Genomic DNA, 25852 nt, shown 5'->3' with positions numbered 1-25852 from the left:
CTATAAAGTAAGACTATGGTCAAAAAAAAAAAAAAAAAAAAAGACGAGGGTACACCAGAAGGATTTAGGAGCCAACTTCAAAGAGTTCCCAATAGGCAAAGCTAAAACAATTTGCACAACAAAATAAATAACAACTCTACTGGATTTTAACCCAAAGTATAAAATAAATAGCCATGATTGCATACTAATATAAATAAATGATCAAATAAATAGGGGAAAGGAACAAATCTTTAAGAAAATTTGTAGAGAATATATATAGATATTACTCCTTCCCTTTGAGTGTGGACTAGACTTAGTAATTCACTTCAAAAAAAAAAAGAGTATGGAAAGTGGGAAAAATGGTACTTTACAGTGGAAAAACCTAGCAGACACCACCTTAACCAATGAAGGAACATCACCAATAATGCCTATTAACATTATGTACCCCATGATATAATACAGTGTGGAAGGGTACAGGACCGCTGTGCTATATCCTTCCTGATAAAGCACAACCTCAAGTTTAATCATGATAAAACACCAGACATACCCACGTTGAGGGACATCCTACCAAATCACCAACTAGTGCTCTTCAGTGTCATGGTCATGAAAGACTGAGAAACTGTCACAGATCGGTGAAGACCAAGGCGGCAGTGATGAGTAAATAAATGCAACGTGGAATCCTGGACGGGGTCCTGGAACAGGAGAACATGAGAGGAAAATGGGTGAAAACCAAATGAAGTCTATAGTTTAGTAAATACTACTGTACCAATGTTAATTTCTGAGTTTTGACAGATGTGCCATAGTTTACATAAGTTGTAAACATTAGTGGAAGCTCATGGAAGGATATAGGGAATATCTCCGGACCACCTTTGCAATTTTTCTGCTAATCTAAAATTATTATAAAATAAAAATATTATTATAAAATAAAAAATACTTTTTTAAAGTATAGGAAAATGTCAGCACTGAAAGCATGCCTGTATTTAAAATTAAGGAAGGGGCTTACAGAAGATTATACACATTTTCACAGCAACTTGACCAACACCACAGTTTATTTGTAAACATATTATATGTGTCAATAATCAAATTGACAACACTTTATACATTTCACTGTATAATATTAACAGCATATCAGAAAAAAATCCACGGTGCTCAGTTACAGTTTTGGTATTTTAAAATCTTTAAATACAAACCATATTTGAAACACTGAACATAAAAGAGAAACACAAATGGCAAAGAAAACTGGAAACAACTAAAAGAAACCAATATTCCCCCCCAAAAAACAAATAAAGTATCTGATTACACACTTTAAAAGAAAAAAAGGAATCAAGAAAATCAAACGATCATATATTTTTTTAACAACATTAAGTTATGTTTCTTTAGACATATGTGATAGGTGAAATTGTACCATACTAAACTCTATGTCCTTTTTTATATTTCTTTTTTTCTCTTGGTTTCTGAAGTTTGCCAATGGTTTAAGCTACTTTAAGGGCAGAAAAGAGGGGAGGCAGCATAAAGCCAAATGAAATTGCTTTAAACATTTGCAGAAAAACTGGATAAAAATTCTTTCACAAATTTTCTTTGGCAAATAATAAATTCTGTATTTATTACCTTTTTGTTGAATAGGATCAACACAAGATTTAAGAGATGCATCTTTACATGAGTTAATGTATGAATGAAACAAAGCCAAATTCACAAAGTAAAGCATAAAAGTGGCTTTCACATTTTGCTAATAACAGCTTTAAAAATGCAGATTCTCCATCCTTACAAGTATGAGAGGTCTTCACCTGGGAATCAGAATCTTTCCTCATTCACATGAGAAACCGGAGTTGACTACATGTTTTTTCAGTACTTTCCCTAAAATTCATGATCATTTATTAGGTTCTATTTCCTCCTCTGTTAGCTCTCAAAGGAAATATAGCAGCAAATCACTCCCATATTTTAAGTTTTAAATTCACCAACAACTGGGTTCACTACCAACAACTACAAACATTCAATGCTTTATTAGTGTACATGTCATTACCGTAGGCTAAGCTTGTTAATAACAGAAATAAATAAAATAACTACAGTTAATCTGAACAAAGCAAATGAAAATGAGATTAAAGAGCCCTGATCAAATGAAATACTTACAACTTTCAGTTGAAAAACTGTAAAAGTTACATATATACCTAACAGCACTAGGAATGTACAATATCAATTATTGGAAAAATAAATGAGTGATTCACAGTTATAAGAAATTATTTTAATATTAGTATTTTTCCTTTTATACACAAACATTTATAACATACACTTGGTTTCTACCTCATATTAAGACAAAGTAGAATACTAAACATTACTGCATTTACCCAAACACAGCACTGACTGTGCCACAGGTAACCTGCTCCAAAATATTCAATAGGGAGGCGACAGTACTGAATGCATGGTTATGTTAACAGTTTGAAGAAAGACACATACTTCCAGAAGTATGTTAAATAAACAAATGTCAGTTCTATAAATAACAAAAATTATCAGCAAAAATGTTTAGGTTTAACCTTCCCAAATTTTCTAATGCTTTAAATATTTTACATATATGTTGTTTGACCAGTTAGTTTGGTTAGTTTTAAACTAGCAAACCATTATCCTATGAGAAGAGCTAAACTAAACTATATAACACTGCACAAACTTCCCAAGGAAGGTAACTTGTAAAATCTAAAAAGTGATTCCAATTATTCTATTCAACATTTGAGATACTAAAAGAATCAATGACTCAAGAAACATTTTGAAATTACTCAATTTTTCTTTATCATTTCCTCTAAAACTAGTCACATAAACTTAAGATCCGGATTGCTTATGTCCTCACAGTAGGTTTACCACTAAAGTGTTCTGATCAGAAGACATAGCCTTAATGCCTCTAATATGTAATTCTAAGCTGAAATCAAAATCCTTGGTTTGAAAACATCAAATCCAATTCCATAACATTCATGGGTAGAGCTACTAAACAAAAAATAAATCAGGGAGAAAACGTGCAGCAGCCACAGCTACAAGAGTGGAAAATAAATTCTATTTTTCCATAAAGACTCTATGAAAATATAAAGCCCAAAATGAGCGACAACTGAAGTCCACATATAAATGTTGTTTAAAAATAGAATGTTTTCCAAAGCTTCTTATGAGATGTCAATGTATAGTCATAGTCTGAGTTAAGACCTTCTAAATCAAGGTTAAGCCATACATAACTATGCCGATTTACATACCTTCAACAATGTTCAACCAATACACATAATTTACAAACATCCACAGCAATTCTTAATGCCCCATCAGATCACCTCTCAATAATGGATGTTTATCATTTTATAGTTTTGCTACTTTAAATACCAAGAAGCCTTTTCAGAGGAAGAGTTCTACCTCTTCCCACGATCCCCTAAAGAGTAGGTAACAAAATATAAAACTAAACAAGATTTATGTTTGATAAACTAACATATAAAATTACCACTGCAATATTCATAGTGACTGCTTATAAACATAACAGTCATCATAAAGCCTATAAAGTATATCCTCAGTTTTATAAAAGAAACGCAGATTGTCTCAAGGTAAAAAATACAGTGCAGACTGCTAAAAAGCTCTTCTTTGCTTTAGGAGGTGCAATAATGAGGAAAACTTCAGAAAACATGAACATGTTCCCCAAACTTTAACTTTAACATCAGTTAAGCATGAACTGCACTGCAGCAGCAGGATGCTTTTTAGTGGCTGGCAATATAAAGCTAATGTTAAGAAAGAAAAATGGCAGAAAGTGTGAGCAACAAATGATGTAACCAAATTATTGCAAATGGAGATTAGCAATAAGAAGTGAGGAAGGTGAACGTCCACTCCACTCTGTTAAGATGCCATCTTTAAATATTAAGTTCTTTGCAGGAAGTGGGACTCCCATGTCAGCACAGGATGACTGTGAAAGCAAACTTGGAAAACTGGCCTCAGTGTGAATATCCAGTGTTGAAGCACCTTCCTAAAAGATCAAGAAACAAGAGAAAAAAAATTCTATTCAACACTTTACCAAACCACTTCATGTAGCTAATGAGAAATAGAGACCTTGATTACCTAAGAAATGTTTATGGAATGGCAAAGCACTATAGGAGATGCAAAGTTGTACCTCACAAACCCAAAATAATCAATGATAGGTATTAACGTGCAGAAATGACTAATACACTCAGATGATGACAAGTGCTTTGAAATAAACAGAAATAACACGCTATGAGAATATGGGATAAGAAAAAGTTAATTCTTAGACAAAAACCCTCACACAACATTAAGCAACAGAACAATCCATCCACCCCCAGGGCTCTCGGATTCACGCATTCAGCAGACTCCCCCCAGAACTCCAGGCTCAAGCCTCCACCTATCCAACATCTGTTCTTGGGTGTTTCACCATAAATTCCACACTTAGCATGTCCGTAAGCAAACTCTCAAATTTCCCCCCACTGGCTCCTCCCCAGCCTCCCCTACTCAAACTAGTCAAGAAATAGGAAAACTATTCTTTATCCTTCCCTTCCTCATCACAGCCTCAATCCTTCCTCACATTTAATCACCATGTTCCATCAGTCTCCCTCCAACGTGCATCCCAAATGAGTTTACTTGACTCACTCACCATAGCCACCACCGCAGTCTAGGCCAGTGGTCTCCAAAGTGGGGTACTCACTCCAAAGTGGGGTGCAGTACCATGAAAATTTTTTAAATCCTGTATCTACTTATTGCATCCGATAAAATTCCTGGTTTTGTGTATCCTTTATAATATACATAATTTATTATATTATTACATGTTTAACAGTATATACATGTAATAAACAAACCTTTATTATGGATACATGCAAATTTTTTTTAAACTAAAAAGGGTGTTCGGCCACCAACACCTCTTACTTGGGCTATTAGAGCAGTCTCCGAACTTACCTTGTTTCTGTGCTTGTTTGTTTTTAATCTATTCTCTAAACAGTAACTAATCTTTTAAAAGAGTCAATTAAAAATAATGTCATTCTCTGTTAAAAGTCTTTAACAGTTTCTCTTTGCACTCAGCATAAAATACATATTCTTTAACATACTCTAGAAGGCTCTCCGTTCTTCTTCAACCTCACCTCCTCCCATCATCCCTCTTTCACGAGGCTTCTGCCACACTGGCCTTCTCGTTTCCTTGCAGGCCGAGTGCCTTCCTGACACAGAACTTTTGCACCTACTAACCTCGGCCTGCAATACTCTTTCCCATCCTTTAGGTTTCAGCTTATGCATCATCTCTATGTATTTAAATTAGGTCTACCTTTGGATTCCATCAGATTTGAAGGAGCCTGGCTCCTTCAAAGCACTTACTGAAATCTGTAATTGCTTCACATATTTCGATGTTTACTCGACTATGGTCTCATACAACACTTAAGCTCCATTAGTGTCTTAGACATCATTGTTTCCCCAGCACCTAGTAAAGGGTCTGGCATAGAGTCGACTCAATCATTTATTGAAAGAATGAATGAAACCAAACTCCAAAATACTGATTTCATAATGTTAGAACAGATATACCAAACAAAAATATTCCATTCTAAAAGTTTACCTACAAATCAAGTCTAGAGTATCCTTTCTTTCCTTGGGGGGAAGATAAAAGGTCTAGAGCACTGGCATTCACTACCATAACAGACAACCCCCTCTCAGCAATGGAGAATCACTGCAGTTATTAATGGAAGTGTACTGACCCAAGAACCAGCACCTAGCACGGTGCATGGCCCATGGTAGATGCTTAACACATTTCCGTTTAATGAAGCACCAGCAAAGAACAAACAGTCCAAGCTTCCTAAACACCTGGCCACTGAAATCATGTATAAGTCAGTTAACTTCCTGAATTTCAGCATCTTTGTTTATAAATTAAAATGCATAAATAAGCATGAAATAATGCTTATTTCATGTCTTACTGATGTGGAGACTCAGAACAAACCTGGAAGTGTTTTGCATACTATAAAAGCCCTATGCAAATACCATTTGGATTTTTTTGGTTTTTGTTACCTGGAATGAGTGAACAAAGTTAAGGACTTGTAGAGACAGTTTTCTACTGGAATGTAAGAGGTTCTGAAGGCTGAAAGAAAGGGGAAAAGTTTAAAACAAATATGACAAAAACTAATATCTCACAAGAGTTTAATTTTAACAATTTAAAAACATTTATATATGTATATACATCTTGGTTAATTACATACAAATTTTTAAAAAACAATTTCAATGGTTCCCGTCAATGAAATTTCTGCTTCTTTTAATAATACAGAGTAACAGTGCATAAAAAGACCATTTCGAAATAAAACATCATGCATAACCAAAATTGGAAAATTATTGTTAAAAGTTTAAGCTACTACCAAATACAAATGTTAAATACAAGAAAACTTCTAAAATAAAAATTTAGGTACAGGGCTTCCCTGGTAGCGCAGTGGTTGAGAGTCTGCCTGCCGATGCAGGGGACACGGGTTCATGCCCCGGTCTGGGAAGATCCCACATGCCGTGGAGCAGCTAGGCCCATGAGCCATGGCCGCTGAGCCTGCGCGTCCAGAGCCTGTGCTCCGCAACGAGAGAGGCCACAACAGTGAGAGGCCCGCGTACCGCCAAAAAAAAAAAAAAAAAATTTAGGTACACATTTTTCAAATATGTAAAAATTGCTAACAATTATAGTGGCAATCATTAAAACTATATAGTATTTCTTTTTTTATTCATGTATGTTATTTTATTTTCAGGATAGCTATTAAAATTGTCAGTTAAGTACTTTTAATTTTCTGATATAAGCTACATTGAGCCAATTAAATTAATTATTATCCAACTTTGTTTTCCTAAATAAAGATGTCAAGATCTATGGATATCATCTCTCCAAGCCACCCACCTTGACAATCAGATTCAATGATATTCTTTTTGGCTAAACCAGACGGTCTCAGAACCTTTACAACGCTGACTCTTAGCAGCCATTCCCAATGGATCAGAGTTGGCATATGAGATAAAACCTACATATCATTTCTGATAATATGTGCTCATTTTAGAAAATGTGGAAACTGAAGAAAATTTAGAAAGTCAGCCATAATTCCATTATAGGAGATAATCACTATTAACATAACTTGAGTGTATGTTAAGAAAGAGAATTTCTATTGATATTTACATATTAAAAAAAACTAGGTTCAGGGCTTCCCTGGTGGCGCAGTGGTTGAGAGTCTGCCTGCCGATGCAGGGGACACGGGTTTGTGCCCCGGTCCGGGAAGATCCCACATGCCGCGGAGCGGCTGGGCCCGTGAGCCATGGCCGCTGAGCCTGCGCGTCCGGAGCCTGTTGCTCCGCAACGGGAGAGGCCACAACAGTGAGAGGCCCGCGTACCGCAAAAAATAAAAAAAACTAGGTTCATACAGTCATATAAGCATGCCCATTTTAACCATACTCTCGCCCAATCTGGGTAACTAAGTAAATATAATTAACCAAAACGTGTCCAAAAAACTTGCATGTGCCTAATTTCTGAGGTACTGAACTTTAATTTTAAAATACATAGCAAACCCTTAAACTAGCCATTTTTATTCAATCAACAAATAAGCACAAGGCAAATACTATGATCATGTGTGAAATAAGACAATGTATGATATAGCAACTAATACTGAGAGCTTAAGAAGTCTCATAGATGAAAAGATGACAACAAACATAAGCCCTCACCTCTCTCTTCTGCAAAGGCCATGTGTAGCAATTTTTCGGCACACTTTCTGATTTAATTCAGAACTAAACAGTGGAATTCCAAAGCACAGCTCGAGAGGAACCCAATCTGCCTCTGTTGTGGCAACTACAAAAGGATATATAAAGTTATTAATCATATATATATTTATATATATTATGACCAACCAGGGTTTCTTAACTGAGCTCCAGAAATTTTCATAGATTCTTCCCACCCCCTACTGACATCCACCAAAGGGCTTAGCAGGGGAGAAGACTCAGAGAGGGGATCAGTGGATCTCTGAAACAGGAAAGAATGTTTTTTGAGTATGTACATGCTTCTGGGAAGAAGGCCTACAGCTTTCCACAGATGCTCAAAGTGGTCTTTTACCAAAAAAAAAAAAAAAAACGTAGTGCAGGACATCTACAAGATGAGAGAATCAACATAGGAAAAATAAAACATTTTTATTCTCAGATCATAGTTTTATAATATTTTAACTAACTTTATTATTCTAAATATATAAAATTCTTTCCTAGAAAATACTTATGAAAAAGTCCATTATAATAAGAGCAGACAAACGATATCCAAGGGACTTAACAAAAGAGTCAAACCTCAGAAATTAGTCCAAGATTGCAAATAATTTTTAAAGCCTTACCAGAGTTTTGCTTTGTGGCTGAATCTGTAGTTGCTTCCTCAATGACCATTTCAAATGACTCTGTACTCCCATTCACATCTGAGCCAGAAGCCAAATCAGGTTCTCCTTATAATTAAAGGGCATACACAATATTAGGATTCTAGCAGTTGGCACAGGTTGTCAATAAGTCAGTCCTAACATGAAAGAAGACTTCAGGCAACAGAAATGACAACGGAAAACAATGAACAGTCTTTAGCCTAAAGCAGTAGTTCTTAAAAGGGGGACAATTTTGTCCCCCAAGAAACATTTGGCAACGTTCGAAGACATGGTTTGGTTGCCATGAATGGGGACAGGGATGCTACTGATGCCTAGAGATCCTAAACATCCAACAGTGCACAGGACAGCCCCCCACAACAAGGAATTATCCAGCTCCAAACACAAATAGTACTGAGCTTGTAAAGCCCTGACCTAAAAAAAAAAGGATTAAAAAGGCAGAACACAAGTTTAGACCTTTTAGAGAATTACTAAAGTCATTTCTATCCCCATAGAAACATGCAGTCTGATTACATCATTCCTTCTCAAAATATTTTTTTTGACTCCCTGTATCTTTCAGCATGAAAGATCCTCCAAGATCTTCTAGATCTCATTTATTACTTCTCTACTCTCATCTACTACTGCCCAACAAACTCTTTCTTTTGGCCAAGATGAGCTACTCTATTGCCTGATTCCCTCTGCCTAAAGGTTGCTACACTCTAAATAAACAACAATCATCTGTGTGTAGCGAACTCCTCACTTTTCAAAATTTAGTTCAAACTTTACCTTCTCTAAGAGGCCTCTCTGATAGCTCAACTGGGCTGGGATATGCCTTCTCTGTCCTACTTTAGCACTTCATGAAGCAGACCCCCATATCTCAGTCTTTTAACACTACACAGTAGCCTGATTCACTTGCTTGTCTCTCCTTCCAGGTCTTTATTCCCTAGGACTTAAAACAGAAATATCTCCAACACCTAAGGAGGTATTTTGTAAATGTTTATAGAATGAATGAAATAAAACATGACAGCTACAGTAGACATTCATTGAAATGACTGCCTAACCCACAGCCCTCTTCTCTAAAAATGCTCCTGTGATACCTGGCAGTCAACTGTTGAAAGTTACCCAACTCCTCTGGCCAAAGGTAAATGGACCAGGAGTGGATACTAATTCAATCCACTGGATGGCTAGCAATCAATCATATTTTCTCAGGATTTCAAACTAAGAGGTTCAGCGAATACAGTCAATCAATGATAGAGACTTGAATTAAAAGGTTCCCTAGAGTCGTGGACCAGAGGTGACATCATGGCAACCAAAGCCACATACAAGCCAAATTATGCCAGAACAGAAACAATCAGTAACTATGAGAAGGTGATTTGAAAATGCATTTTTAAATTAGAAAGAAAAAGGTATCTAAGGAAAATTAGCTGTTGTCAATATGCAGGACAGGCTGGAGACAGAAAGAAGAGAATGAGGCCAGGAAGGCTAAGCAGGAAATGGTCACAATAAAACATGTATAAAGTATCAAAACTCAGACTAGAATGGCAGTTACAGAGAATTAAAGAGAGGGGGAAAGAAATGGATATAAGAGACATTTCTAAAGACTAATTCACAGAACTTGGAAACTAACTGGGTTGAGTGGGAAAGGAGAAGGATGAGATAAAGATATGATTTTTAAGGCCTGCATAACAAGACAATGGTGCCTTGATAGAAAGAGGAAAGCTGAAAGGGAAAAACTACTCATTCTAGTTTGAAAATAATTTTACAAAGAGACTAAAGTTTTGAAACCATCACCCCATAAAGGAACTTAATTTAAAGCCTATAAACATAAATACGACAGTAAAGGGCTAAAACCCAATAACCATTCTGTATTCCAACCCCAGGTCATCACTTCTTTACTTATGCTCTTAGTATTTTCTCCATTTGAACAACTGATATTTGTCCCAATGATGTCACAGAATATTTTCTCATCTTTCAGTGGAAAAACATTAAGTATTAAATAAGTCAACATCCCCACAAAGGTACCCATGCTTTTTAAATATTAAGCTTATGATAAACTCAGTACCAATTTTCTTAATTCAAAGAACCCAGCTAGTGGCTAACCTCTCTCATCAGAAGCATCACTGAGTTTTCTGTTTGCAAGTTGGCTAGAAGCATTCAACATGGTGACATATCCACAAAAATGCTGCAAGTCCACTTTGTTCCTTAACATCTGCAATGCTTTATGAACACCCATATTGACACGCGTAAACTCTAAGAACAAAGAGTTGACATCACATTATAAGTAAATAGTTTTACAACAAAACACCAAAAACTTAAATATACTTTCTTCTTATTAAACAATTCTTAGAACTACTTTTATATTTTATCAAGATTGATTCCAATGAAGAAATATCTCTGGATGAAAAAGGATGCTGTACACATACAACATATTTACAGACTTCAGAAGGCAACTGATGTAGCAAAACAACTGACCTGCTAAGTAATCAAATAGGGCCAGTCAGTGGCAAATTCCCTAGGCTTCTCTTTGTAGTTCTATTCTGCCTCAAATACTTACTTAGTGGGTTTCTACCAGGAAATGCATTAAATACACATCATTTTTTTTTTTTAATTTAAGAAAAGTAAAAAGTATTCTTATTGAAACTAAAGCTAACTAAGTACTTGAAATTATATCCCTAATCAAATTATTTAAATATCAGCTCGTTCTCACAAATATGTGAACTTACAAAAGAGAAAGATGCTCTATAACCAAATATGAATATTCCTCTTTTTTAGAATTCGCACAGTAATCTCCAAAGGCAAGAGATTTCTTAATCAGTTCTTGAGATTTTGTGATTTTTAAGATCCTGCTGTCACTATCCTGTATCTTCTGGTGAACGATAAATTTTTCCATAGAATTTATAAAGTATCAGAGAATTAACTAGCGAAGTTTAGTTGCAGAGAAATACTTATTTCTGAATAGGGGCTATTTTTTGGAAGAGAAAACTCTCTTCTCCAAATTTTGTACACATTTATTCACAACAGCCAAAAGAGAGCATTTAATTTCAAATGTGAGCCTTTTGCAGCCTAGCCATGTGGAAAAGAAAAAATACTTATAAAAATCTTCTTCCTTTTCCCTGCTTTGGGCGAGGAGGGGCATTAGTGACTAACATTTTAGAAGAAAAGTTCTTATATGAATTAAGTTAAATTACTTGAACGATTCCCTGCTCTCTAAAATTCCAAGCAATATTCTAAGAACAAGAACAACAGATTAGAGAATGAAAGTTTTGCATGGAGCAGGAAACACAAGTGCTATATAAATATACGTAAGTTTTAATCAGAGAGTATTTTTCTTTTGAATATACATACTTTCTTAATATTCAACAGAGGAAAGGTATATTTAAACAAAAGGAAGAATGATTTTGCATTTATAGAAATTCTCCAGGCATCTTTCATCAAATGTATTGTAGCTCACAATTCTAAAAAGAGATAACATTAAACAGGCTTTTCACCCTTGATTCGAACCCGCTAAATTTAGCTCAGACTTTGCTATTCACTCAAGTCCTCTCTAACAGGAAAAATAAAATGTAAAAAAAAATTTTAATTAATTAAAAAGTAAATTAGTGTTTTCTCATTTTCTCTACACAATGACTCTAGATTTGGGGCTTCTAATACTATAGCACAAACTTAAATCAAAACACACTGACCATTAATAAAAGTTTTTTTAAAAAAATTTGTTATTGTAAAAAAAAAATGCTGAAACAGGAAATACATGCAACTTCTCTGTAAACTGTAAGTTAGTATAGAAATGTTCATTAGTGTCCATAAAAGCCCCTGAAAAAAACCAGTATGTAACACTGGGGGGGAAAAAAATCAACTTTCTAAGCGTAAAATCTTCCCTATGACTTGTCTTCTCCCCCAACCTCCAAATAAATAAACAATAAAAGGAAACTAAAAGGCCAAACATACATAAAACCTAGTCTTCCATCTACGTAGCTACCTACTTGGTCTCTTCATCGCCAAGACAGACTAGTATTCCTTCTAGGCCTAGGTCCTAAATGAGTCTTATTCTATTAGTTCTTTGTAGGAACAGGCACATGACAGAAAACTACCTTTTGCCAATACTCTTTAAAAGCAGAATAGTTTTAAGACCCTAGAACTTAAAAATTTTAAGAATTTACTTCCTGCTATGTTTCCACCAAATTGTGGACAAGATTAATCATAAAGAAGTCAAATGGATACAACTCAAAATTCAGGTACCTCCTCGTAGTTCTGTCTCATCAAATGGGAAAGGTATGTGGACAGTTTCTCCTATCCCATGCAAACCATGTCCCTAAACACGAAAAAACACAAGTTGAAAGGTATACGCGAAACCTGTATTTCCAATAGTAGACACTCAAACGATAAACAAGACTGTGCCTCGTGATGGTGTATTCCACATTAATACTCCATCAAAATGCTCTCAACAATTTTCTATTTTTCTCCAGCTCAGTAAAGACAATCTGAAGTCTATATTAACCTATTAAGGCAATGTGTATCAAATTGAGTGTATGGGCTAATGAAAAAACAGGTAAATCTGGTGTCAGCCAAGTGAAGCCTTAATGAGATCAAGTGCACTCACACAAGGGTCAGCTGCAGCGCTGAGAGAGAAAAGTGGTGGAGGATCCCCATGATAACCTGGCATGCCATGGATTAGGAATGTAAATCTCAAAACCCTGCACCGAATGACATATATTGAAAATTACTTGCTGCAACATCATAATTATATACGATCGGAAACAACCAAAATGCCTGTCAGTAGGGGACTGATTAAATAAATTAATGTATGTATTTTCAATGCAGCTGCAAAAAAGAGCAAGCTCTCTACAAAGTGAAATGGAAAGTTCCAACTGCTAAGTGGAAAAAGCATGGGGCATCTCAGTGTGTAACCGCTTGTACATGCATAAAGAAATTCTAGGGGCTTCCCTGGTGGCGCAGTGGTTGAAAGTCCGCCTGCAGATGCAGGGGACATGGGTTTGTGGGCCGGTCCGGGAAGATCCCACATGCCGCAGAGCGGCTGGGCCCGTGAGCCATGGCCGCTGAGCCTGCGCGTCCAGAGCCTGTGCTCCGCAACGGGAGAGGCCACAACAGTGAGAGGCCCGCGTACCACACACACACAAAAAAAGAAATTCTAGAAGGGTACAGCAAAAACTAATGTGGTTGTCTGATTTGGAGAAGAGTTAGGGAGTGGGCACTGGGTAGAGTGTTAGAAGGGCAGTGATACTTTTCTCTGTGCATCTTTTAATAGTGTTTTATTTTTGAATCATGTGAATTTACTATCAAAAGTTAAATTGAAAAAAATCTATGAGTCTAACCACGCCAGTCCCACATTACAAATAATAATTTACTTTCACCCATCACACTCAATTAGTGTTGTTCATTTAAATTTTGTTAGTTTTTCGTATTTAATTCCTAAATTCACTTTGGCTTTGCAGTTGTGTAAGAATGATAAGCATGAGGAATTTAATTTTATGTTTACATGTATTTCAAATCGTTATAATAGAAAATTTAACACTGGGGATCTATACATTTTTTCCCTTTAAAAGAGACCCATACCTTATTCAAATTCAAGATACCGTGACATAAAAGAAAAAAAATAATTTCAGGGAAAAAAATCACATTCATTTATTTGGTTCATATAACAACTTGAATATATTTCTGACATCTTGCTTCTATTCCACTGATACATTTATGATTTCAACCCTAAACAAGATGGCTATTATAAAAGCATGGTTTTAATCAAAATCTTAATTTTGTTGTGTTTTAAGTTCCAGCAAGGTGAATTTTTCCATAAAATTTAATAAAAGAGGCATTCTTTTTTAGCAAAGGCAGAACTCCTTAACGACACTTTAAAACTCCTCTTACTCTTCTCCCACCACCACAGCGAACATTTTTTGAGATCTTCCGATGTGCTAAACAATGGTCTAAAGCATTTTTACGTAGATCATCCATTTCAGTCATTTTTCAACAACCGTATAAAGATAAGAACTGTTATCATCTCCAATTTGCAGGTGAAGTCACTGAAGTTCAAGGAGGTTATTTAACTTGCCCAACATTGCCAATAAGCGGTGGAATCAAGATGTGAATTCAGGCAGACTGACCCTTCAGTCCATGTCTAACCCACTTTACTGTGTATCTCCCCTCACCCCTACTTCATGTCTGCCCTGGCTGTCTAATGCATCGTCTCACGGTTTCTACTACCATCCACGTGCTGATGCTGACACTCAAGTCAATCTCTCCTGTTCAAGCTCTCATTTGAATTTCAGAATAATTTCAATTACCTCCTAAATATCTCCACCACCCAAATGTCCCACAGGCCCAAAACACACCACCTCATCTGCCCCCATAAACCGGCTCTGTGTGCTATCATCATTCTTCCACTTTCAAAAGCCAAGTACCTCAGCAATCATTCTTCTTCTTCCCACAGCCATCTCAGACATCTGATCAATTCTATTTATTTTATATTTGTAATAATTCTTCCTTTTCATTCTTATTACCACTTCCGTGACCTAGGCTGTCCTCATCTCTTATCTGGTCTCCAACACTGAATCCTAATCCTGTCTTCTCCCACCCAGCCATTCTCAACAGTCTTCAGGCTGATCTTCCAAATCAAAACTGACCATGTTAATCCCCTGCTCAGCACCCTTTACTGGCTGCCATCAATCTAAAGGGGAAAGTCTAAGCACTACATTGGGACAGTTAAGGTCCACTACCCTCCAGGGCCTGCCTACTTCTCCAGACTCATCTCTGACCACCATTCCATCATACTTCAGCTCACCCCTCAAAATTACATAACAGCTTATAGGCCCTAGCACATGCTCCCACTTCGTATTCCTATTCATTTATTCAACAAACACTCACTGAGCAACTTCTACGAGTCAGGCACTATTTTTGGGCACCAGGGAAATAGTTATGAAGAAAAAGAAAAAAAAAATCTCTACCCAGAGATTTATTCATGCTGACCCCTCTGCCTGGCCTCGCTCTCCTCTAAATCAGCCTTTTCTATTTAGCCTGGGTCTCATTTTCTCTAAGGAGCTTTCCCTAAGCCTTTGTCCTTGTTCCAAGGCTAAAAAGATACTTCTCTTTAATGCTTGCACTGTATAACTCTCTTTAGCACTCAGCAAAAAAATGGAAGTGACTGCTTATGCAACTTTTCCCACCAGACTTTAAGTTTCTTGAAGACAGGGACCACATCTTATTTGTATATGCACATTAATTAGTACAGAATTACTAATTCTGTAAGGCAAGTACAATTGTTAGTTCAATGAATTAATGAAATCTTTACAAAGAGCCTATTACATACCAGAAAGTGTGCTACACACTTCATACACACCTTCTCATTTCATTCTCTCAACAATCCTAAGGCTAAAAATGCTTACCTTGGCATTAGCTGTCACTATTATTTTTTGTTGTTACACAGTAGATATTACCATCTCCATTTTGCAGATGGGAAACTAAGTATAAGAGGAGTATCTCTAAAATGTTACACACCACTTCACACCTGCTGGGGTGGCTATAATAAAAAAATCAGATAATACCAAGTGCTGGAGGGACTGTAAAATGGTGCAGTTCCTTAAATAGTTAAACAGAGTTACCATATGACTCAGCATTTCCACTCCTAGGGATACACTCAAAAGTAATGACAACATATCCACACAAAAACCTGTACATAAATGTTTATAACAGTGATTATTATTATTCGTAATAGCCAAAAGGTAGAAGCAATCCAAATGTCCATCAACTGATGAACGGATAAACAAAATGTGTTTCGTCGTACAAGGGGATATTATTTGGCCATAAAAAGGAATGCAGTACTCATGCTACATGATGAACCTTGACAACAGGAAAGAAGCTAGTCACAAAAGACTACATATTATATGATTCCATGTATCTGAAATGCCCCAAGCAGGCATTCTAGGGAGACAGCAAGTACATTAGTCTTGCTGGGGCGGTGGGGGGGGTGGTGGTGGTGGTGGTGGTGAACGTGGAATAGGGGAGTGAGAACTAAAGGTCCAGAAAAATGTTGTAAAATTGAGTATGGTGCTGACTGTAGACATCTGTGAATACTCTAAAACCACTGAATCACTGAATTCAATTGGGGAATATGGTATGTGAACTGCATCTCTATTCTAAGGCTACTATTAAAAAAAATAGGGCCACACAGGTAGCAGAAGATGAGGCTGAAACTCAAGGTTGGGTCTAACTTCAAAGCCTTTGCTGTTTCCACCACTCCCAAGCTGCTAGACAAAGGCCAGGACTAAAACGCACATCTCTGTTTCCTTACATTTCAGTTTTACAAATGTCAAATTACTGATGTCTGATTGCGACTCAGCAGAAAGCTAGACAAATTATGATCTGTAAAATAAAAATCCAAAACTGACTGTTTCAAATAAGGTAACTGTACCTGAATCAAAACCGCCGAATGTGTTAGGGCATCGTTCAACATCGTGAGCACATTTGATGTAGGAACAACCCCAGGATCATGACCCCAAGAAGTTATTAGTAATCGATCATAACCCTATGGGAAAGAAATGAATAAAACACAGCATAGCATTTAGAAACAAACAAAGAAAATTAAGAAAGTTATCTATAATACTGCTTACCAGTTTCTATCGTCCTTAAAAATGATTTTTAAAAAAACCTCATTCAACATACCTGGAATATATCTGGCAGTTTTCGAAGTCTTGTACCTTTGGACAGCAAAAGAGATGGTGGTCCTTGCCTGGTGATATGGTAAATGTACAGTTTAAACCAGACAGAACTGACTTCTGGGATAGCTGGTCCAATATGCTAAAATCATAAAACAGGTAAGATAAAGTTGTAAATACTTATCTAAAGAAGCCGAATTTCACAAATGACCAAGTATATTCTTAAAGCTAATGCCTCATGTAAGTGTTAACTCCTATTATCTTTATGAAGATAAATTTTAAAGGATCCATTCAAACAGTTTCAAACTTACACTGGAATTGAGAAAGCATGGCTTATCACTGCAATTAAGAGAATGGACTCTGGAGTAGATGGCCTAAGTCTGAATCTTGGCTTCATCCCCTCAGCCCTATCACCTAAGGTTACTTAAGCGCTCTTGTGCCTCATTTTGCTCATCTGTAACATGGTAACAAAATACTTATCTCTTAAGGACATTGTTAAAGGTTTAAAATAGTACCTGGCAGCACATAACAAGCTCTGTATCAAAGTGTTAGTTATTACAATCATTAATAATTTTTCTCAAAAGGGACTATGTATCCTTCCATCCATCTTACCATTCATCCATTCATTCAGTTCATGGATTCCTACTATGACCAGAGGCTGTGTTAAAGAACAGAAGGAAGTGTGTGTGTGTGTGTGTGTGTGCGCGCGCGCGCGTGTTTGGGGGGGCGCTGCAAATCTACAATCACTCCTGCTTAACAGAGGACAAAACTGGGGTAAGGGGGGAGTGGGCGCACTGAGGCAGCTAGATCAGCACAGGCAACAAAATCATCCTGGTACAAGAATCCCTTCCTTTCTTCTACACCATTAAACCTAGCACATCTAGGAAACCAGGAAGGATGTAGCACTGAAGAACAGAGCACAAAGCTCACTCTTTGAAAATGGTACATGTCACAATGGCCTTGCTAAGTATACAAACAAACGCAACTGATCTATTTTTAAAAAGTAAAAGACCAGCAATCATTTTCACGATTTTACAGATAACTAGAGTTCTAGCTTTCAAGCATAATCTTTTCTTTTCAGCTTATTTAGCACCACAGCCCCACTTCCAAAATATTTCATTTTTCCTAATTAAATTTATCTTATCCCTCAAGGTAATCCAGGTTTCCTTCTCAGAGCAGCCAAAAACATTTTCTTTAAAATCCTGCATTCAAGAAGAAAATTTTAACTGAATGTGTCACTAGTCACTAGATAATACATATATAAAATGTACCAATTATACCTCACAAACTGAACATAACATTTTACAACAGCAAAAAAATACAAAACTGCTTTCTGAGTTGATGATGTTAATATCTGGTTATCTACAAATTGAGAATTAATACAATAAGACTGATAAACCTCTCCTTCAAGTCGCCATGAGGAAGGATGAAATGGCAGCAGAGTGAGCTTCCCAGTGAGTCTTTACCTGAGGGGTGCAGCTGCTGACAGGCCGGATTTCATTGGTGAGAGGAGCCATGGAAACAAGCAGTGTGTAATTTTTGTTTAGAACTCTGCTGCAAGTTGCAGGGTCCAACCCAAGAAGGCTTTCACAGCGCAAGAGATCCAGAGGAAAACCTGAATTATGATCAACCACATACATAGAATGAAAGACTGACAATGTGAAAAAAAAGAGTCTAAGATGAAACACTGATACCTGCCTTGAGATTTAAATTTTTTTAATAAGGTAGAATATCTCTATTAAAAAGCACTTTAGGGCTTCCCTGGTGGCGCAGTGGTTGAGAGTCCGCCTGACGATGCAGGGGATGCGGGTTCGTGCCCCGGTCCGGGAGGATCCCACATGCCGTGGAGCGGCTGGGCCCGTGGGCCATGGCTGCTGAGCCTGCGTGTCCGGAGCCTGTGCTCCGCGACGGGAGAGGCCGCAGCAGTGAGAGGCCCGCGTACCGGGAAAAAATTTTAAAAAAATTAAATAAATAAAGCACTTTATTTCCTAGGAGACCAATAAGACTCTTTAAGACTTAAAGCTGAAAGTCTTTATTCTACTGGTGTTTCTTCAGGCTAACCTTATACTTTAAAAATATGTTTGCTTTATCTTACTTCCTCTCCATCATGGCAGTGGCATCTTATGAAAGCCTAAGTGCCATGGGAAAGCTGTATCCTTCCCTCCCCCAATTTTCAATCTCCATAAAAACTTTGCAGCCAAGTTCTGAATTGACCAGAAGGGCAAGAATTCCTCATTTAGAAACATGTGCCTAAACTGTAGTCCATAAAGCAGGAACTCACTTAGCATGCAACTGATTTTAAGTGTTCCCATTCTTAATCCTTCTGGAAAATACCAGTCCTACTGCTCTCTAAAAAGGTAAAGGGAATTTGGAGGGTCTGTCTGCGTCTGGCCTCTCAGAGATAAACAAGGGGAGTGCCTGTGATCTTAACTAAGTTATATGAGAAAGGGTGGGTCCTTGCAGTAAGCCCTTTTCTGAAACACAAAAGAGTTAGAAGCTTCAGGTAAAACTCAACATTGTCAATGCCAAGTATAGAAAATATTTAATGAATACTAGGATATGGAAGGAAGTCTAAAGAGTTGATGGTGGTTAAAACAAAGTTTTTACAACTGTGATTGCTTTTCTACAGATGAGGTTTAATTTCTAAACATTTCATAGTACTAGACTGACAAATTACAAACAGTGGCTTTAAGGTCTCACTTGTACTGATCCTAGGGAAAAGAGATCTTTTTTAAAGACAAAGATACCTGGAAAAAAAAATTATGCTTATAAATAATGAAAAAAAGTTAGACCACACATTGTTTCTGTTTTTTAAGCAGTGCCTCATGCTGTCTAAAACCAAAAGATTACTAAGAAACTAGTCTTTTTCACACATATCAGAGGTTTGTTTCTATGACAGTATCAGAAGACTTTTTGCTTTACAGTGAATACCAAGTACTACATGATACACTCAAACTACAAATTACTAGTGACGTAAAAAAAAATTCTTGCTACTCAAAACAAGATGCTTAAACACCAATACTATAGAATTTCTTGTTTAAAAAGGAGTAAGTTATCACTCCTGGCACCTACAGAAAGTTACCTTTCTCAACATGGAGAATATTAAGCCCTAATGCCCTAAAAAGTTATTCTTTATCTGGAATGAATGACCTTCTTTTCTATGAATCTAGAATGGTACTAGTTATACGCCATTATAAGAAAAATTGAGAAACAGTCACTTAAATCATCTTCTGTGTTCTGTGGTTCTAATGAGGAGCCCCAGTTAAGAAAGGCTGGTTAAAAGAATGAAACTTCATAAACAATTGCCCATTTGGTCTCATGGGGAGGGAGGAGTTAATCACATTTTAACTTTGGAGCCATATCAATTATTCTAAGCTCCAGAAATAGTCAACTATTAAACATACCTTAAAGGTTAGAATTATACTTTACTTTCACACAGGATAGGTTTAGGTTTACCATTTAACTTAGTTGATGATACACAGACTATTCATGGTGAAAAACAAAGTTTAGCCCAACCTATTAAACAACAAATTGTTGATGAATAAATCAATAAAAACCTTAGTGTTCAAGAGAAGATGATGTAAGGAACAGAGCAAAGGAAAAAAATTCAAGAGACATGGATTCAAGTCCCAGCTCTTCCATTTACTAACTATATGGGTTTTAATGACTAAATGGGCAGGAGATTTAACCAAGATAAGCTTCAATTTCTTTACCTATAAATTGAGTTACCCCTGGCTGGTCACTAGCACTAATATTCTTGCACTCTATGACTGGCAGTAAAAGATGGCTATAACAGAATAGTTCAAATATTCTAACCCATTATCTCGATAAGTCACTAAAAAGTCCCAGAAATTCCAGGATTTGTACATCCAGAGACATATTTAAGACTGTGCCACTCACTGTTAGGTCACAAGATCTAATATTTGGTAACCAAAAAATGGTTACTATCAACAAATGCTTATCAATAAGTGCTTCAGACTCTTGGTGTTTGGTGATTTAATATTCTCAGTTTCAACTGTTTATGAATAACCTCAGAAAGAGCTCCAGCATGGAAGCATTTGTAATACTGCTAAAGCACAACTCTGAACCAAACACCCCAAGGCTGAAGAAGTGAGTCACTAGGTACTAAGTGTGTCTAACCTCACTCAGCTAAACTATCCAGCATCTTTGTCCCCTCCTCTGCAACAACTCTTGTAAAGTGACAAGTGATTCTGCCCTAAATTTTTTTAGTTGAGCTGAAAAGAAAGCCAGATGCTGATGAAAGCAGTAGAATGAAAATGGATATGACTAAGAAAATGATGGCTCTTGGCCAGAAAATAGAACTTTTAGGTAAATGAAAGAATAAGTGAAATTAAATGTGATACTGGTGCTAAGAATTCAGTGTCCCAAAATGCAACTCCTGTGAATGTCCGAAGACTTCACAATGTAATTACATTCACAGTGTAATGCTCTTACACTGGTGCCCAAGCTGTTGCATCTTTTTAAAAACACACACTCCTGGGCGCCATTCCACAATTTAGGAGCTAATACCATCAGTTCAACTAAAGTTCGGGAACCCCTTTCCACCACGAAACTGAGAGAGCACACCAGGGCAAGAGCCACATTAGAGTTCATCAATAGATTAAAACTGCTTCCATTTCTTTCTTTAACTCTTTGAAATGAGGTTATCTGTTCCCTTTTTTATTCTTCAAAGTAAAATACTTTAGTAACTATTATAGCAGCATTTGAATAGGAAGACCCTGTTTATTATCTTTATATAACGAATCTTTCATTCTTGATATTTCATGCTTCCTAAATAAATTTTGGCATTTGTCCATCTCTCAAAACAAATGCCTATTCTATATCCCATCAGCTACTTAAACAAATTAACAGTCCAACTCTTTTTGTAGGTAACTAAACAAATTTAGATACTACAAAAAGTCAGTGGCACATAAAAGAGGAGAAACAGTAAAACAAGGTAAGGAACAGCTGACGAGTAAAGAAATTCACAGAACAAGCCAACAGTTATAAATTCAATGTGCTATCTACACAAAATGTTTTAAATAAGTGATGATTAAATAAGTGAGCATGACCTGTTTAACTTCTTAGAAAGAAGTTCCACAGGATCATGTCTTCAAAATCAAGTATTTTTATCATACCATAATTGGGTTGGTCTGGCTGTGCAGTTTGTGCAACTAGATCTTTATTATGACGCAGAAACAATATTGTGTTTCTCAGAGTGAGTGCATGATCAAAGTATCTCTGTGCTTCTCCTTCACCAGTGCTCTGAACCTAAACCAAGAGAAAACAAATTTTGCAACAAAAACCACTCATGCCATTCATTCTAGTATATAACCATACAGTAGAGATATTAAGATATTTAAAATCAGTAAATCAAAAATTTGCCCAGGCGATTTTGAAACAAATATTAACCCCAATCGTGGTTGGGCTTCCATGTGACTATACCTTTGAAGATGACAGAAATTACCCCAGCAAGTAAAACCAACAACTTCAGCAATGAAGTAATGCTGAATTGTACCATTATACGTTGTATGTTCCATATATGATTCAAATAAGGTGCTTTAAAAACTCCAAGATGTATATATTCTGTTTCATCCAGAAAAGTACTCCAATCCATGGTCACCAATTATGCCATTATCTTATCACCCTGTTCACAACTTTGCAAGGAACAATGGCATACGTGATTGAACACAGCTGTTCAACACTGCTGAACATACAGCTTAAAATCACTCAACAAGGATTCACTGAGTCCCTATTATGTGCTATGACCTCTCTAGGATGTAAGGAGAGAGTGGCGGACAAAACTCCTGCCTTCACTGGGTTTACATGTATGCTCTTCTGACACTGAGTCAGTCACCTGTTTAATATGTAAAAACATACACATTCCAGAAACAACACAAAAAACAGAAGGAAAGGTCTACAGGGGGAAATAACGAAATTAGATTTGCATGAAATTAATAAGATCAACTGATTAATCAAGATGAAGCTTAAAAAAATAGCTAAGAAACTATTTTTAAAAACTAAACTTCAGGGCTTCCCTGGTGGTGCAGTGGTTGAGAGTCCGCCTGCCGATGTAGGGGACACAGGTACGTGCCCCGGTCCGGGATGATCCCACATGCCGCGGAGCGGCTGGGCCCGTGAGCCATGGTCGATGAGCCTGCGCATACAGAGCCTGTGCTCCACAACGGGAGAGGCCACAACAGTGAGAGGCCTGCGTACCGCAAAAACAAACGAACAAAAAAACTAAACTAAACTTCAGACTAAAGGGCTTTCCCAAGAATGACTATGTGGTAAAAAAGAATACAGATATATAAAGTGTAAAAGGGATCTTCCAATTTGCTATACATGATAAAACACTAGTTGAGGTGAGAAAAATAAAAATCAGGAAAACACGTTAAAATGTGCTAAATATAAAAAATTTACTGGCAAAAGATGATACACAATAAGATATAGGGTTAAACAAGATATTAAAAGTATTGAGGAAATAATAAAAATATGAAGATAAAAGATAAAGAGACAAATTAATAACAAGGATTATCTCGGGCACTAAAAAAGTAAAAATCCTATGGAGAAGGGGGAGTGGAAAAAAATGTTATGGTAAGTCTCTTTTCTGAGATGTAAAGGAAGTACAAAATCATAAAAAATTCTCTAAACATACATGAGTTCACCACTAAAGCACAAAAGTTACCAAAATTATTAGTCAAAGAATAGATTAGGCACACAAACTGCTTGCATAAAGAAGTGCAGAGAGCAGAATAAAATATCCAGGGAATGAAAAACACCAAAAGGGCAATCAAGATTTAGAGCTAAGGAAAACTAGGTTGTATTCATGAGGAAAAAGACAGTTAAGAACAAATATGGCTGAAGTCTTCAAGATGCTAAAAGCGGTAGTGAGAGTGGACATAAACACAATACCCAGGGACACTGTTCCAGATTTAAGATAAGTGGAACAAAAACTTCAAATAAAATTGCTTAAGAGTAGATCTTAGAGTCATACTGAAAAAAAAAGTTAAAGGCTACTTTAGAAAAGTGCAATTTAAAAAATTACACATAGACTTAAGATTTCTTCATTATATCAAATTATGCTAACAGCTTAGATGAGGTAGACAAATCACTGTTTTTAAATCACAAAATTCATTCATCCGCTCAATATGTTTAAGCCTAAATGCCTGCCATGGTATTACAGTGCGATGAGGTAGCAGTGAACAAGAATATACGAAAAATCTACATAATCAATAACTGATGTTTTATCAAGCAAGAGAAGACTGCAAATGCCTTGACATCCCATAATAAGCTATCTAGATTTACCTTTTCTAGTTCTATAAGAAAGCTATCCAGAGACTCATCTGAGAGTTTGCCAACTTCGAACATTGTGACTGCATGGCTTTTCAAGTTCTGCAATAAAGAAACAAAACTAAAATGTACCTTATTTGAGCCTATTATTAATAAGTTGTAGTTTTCCCTTAGATTTATATTACACTTTCCAATACATTTAAACTTAAGGGTGGATGAGGAGCTGATTTTTCTAATAACAAAAGTAGCCCTCACTAAAAAGTTCCGACATTCCTCTAAGGAATATAAGACAAAGGCAGCTGCATTTTCCGGAAAAAATCTAGTACTTAAAAAAAGATATAAAAGCACTGAATTATTTTATATCTAATCTTTATTTTAAACATTTTCGTATTTAAACAAGAATCTGACTTACTGGTGAAAGGTTTCCCATCATTAAAAAGGCAGTAAGAGTTGAGTCAAACAGGAATGCAATACGCTTTGTATATCCTGTAGACAAACTCAAACTGCTTATACTGGCTGTGTCTGTTGGGGGAAAAAAAATCATAGTTTAAAAATCAAGTAAGTGAAAACTGTTCTTTGCTTATCATTTGGAATGAGAAAGTATTTCATTTCAGCTTCATTTAATAATCAGAAAGTACATAACATAGGTAACACTGTAGTCACAAGAGGTCCCAATCCTACCTATCTCCAACAGAGATAAAAAAAGTTAAAGTTCAAAAAAAAAATTTTTTTTAAAGGCACTCACTTTTGTAGTAAATTTTTTGAAAACCAGTAATAAACCAAGACTTGATCACTGTCAGATCAATAAGACTACCTAGCCTAACCTCTACAGACAAGTCACCTGGCTCAGGTAACAGAGCTACTTAGGGTAGGAGCAGAAGCCCATGTTGTGTGCCCCTCTCCCCTCCCAACACAAAACCACGTGCAGCCCGCTTGTCCACTATGCTTTGCCTCCCTCTGTGCTTAGCCCAAGCAATGGCCTTCCTGCACTCGTCAGCTGGCACGCTCTTATTCATTCTCAACCCAAAAATCATCTTCTCCATGAAGGCTCCTAAACCTCTCTAGGCAGAAAGAGGGCTCTTCCCCTTTGCGCTCCACAAGCACCATAATGCTTCTCACACTGTGGTGGTTTTTATGGTTATACTCTCCAGACTTAGTTTTTGGAAGGAAACTACCATATTCTTGTCAATTTTATACCCCTAAGATCTACCACAAGGTCCAACATATGGGTAAGTACTCAAAGACTACTTTTGAATGACTGAAATCCAGAACAAACCACAAAATAATTGTAAGCCTGGAGAGTTTGCTTTATGAGTGTATGTGCAGACACATGGCTTATCTACAGACAGACTCAAACTGAGTTACTGCTAACCTGGATCTTCTTGACTATTTGTATCAGTGTCAGTAGCCGATGAAGCTTCTTGTACAGGACTCCTACTTTCCCCGCCATCCCATGATAGAAGCATCTTTTGTGGATCTAAAGTACTCCTATTAATGAAGAATACATTCACTTTTTAAAAATCATATAAATGATCATATATAAAAACAGCTACTGAAGTCAGTACTTAAATTATGAACATCCAC

The 25852-nt window shown here is 36.6% G+C and overlaps 1 protein-coding gene across 5 annotated transcripts in view; it reads right to left on the bottom strand.

The window, feature by feature from the left end:
* Positions 1-401: 401 nt before the first annotated feature.
* Positions 402-25852, bottom strand: part of FAM91A1 (family with sequence similarity 91 member A1) — a 43443-nt gene continuing 17992 nt past the window's right edge. Inside the window, exons 12-24 of one of the 5 annotated variants that reach the window (XM_033419843.2) lie at positions 25641-25756; positions 24681-24790; positions 24284-24370; positions 22114-22246; positions 18442-18590; positions 16983-17117; positions 16732-16845; positions 12549-12621; positions 10413-10562; positions 8301-8405; positions 7651-7774; positions 5986-6055; positions 402-671 (exon numbers count right to left, since the gene is read on the bottom strand). In XM_033419843.2, the coding sequence (XP_033275734.1) occupies positions 552-671; positions 5986-6055; positions 7651-7774; positions 8301-8405; positions 10413-10562; positions 12549-12621; positions 16732-16845; positions 16983-17117; positions 18442-18590; positions 22114-22246; positions 24284-24370; positions 24681-24790; positions 25641-25756 (1486 nt within the window). In that variant the 3' untranslated portion in view covers positions 402-551. Of the gene's footprint in view, positions 672-1010; positions 3956-5985; positions 6056-7650; positions 7775-8300; positions 8406-10412; positions 10563-12548; positions 12622-15706; positions 15841-16731; positions 16846-16982; positions 17118-18441; positions 18591-22113; positions 22247-24283; positions 24371-24680; positions 24791-25640; positions 25757-25852 lie in introns of those variants that run through there. The other 4 variants (XM_004265335.4, XM_033419845.2, XM_033419844.2 and 1 more) reach the window with 4 other exon arrangements.

Source organism: Orcinus orca, chromosome 17 (genome assembly GCF_937001465.1).
Source record: "Orcinus orca chromosome 17, mOrcOrc1.1, whole genome shotgun sequence".
Taxonomy (NCBI): Eukaryota; Metazoa; Chordata; class Mammalia; order Artiodactyla; family Delphinidae; genus Orcinus; species Orcinus orca.
Note: the sequence above shows the minus strand (reverse complement) of the source record. Positions and strands in the feature narration are given on the sequence as shown.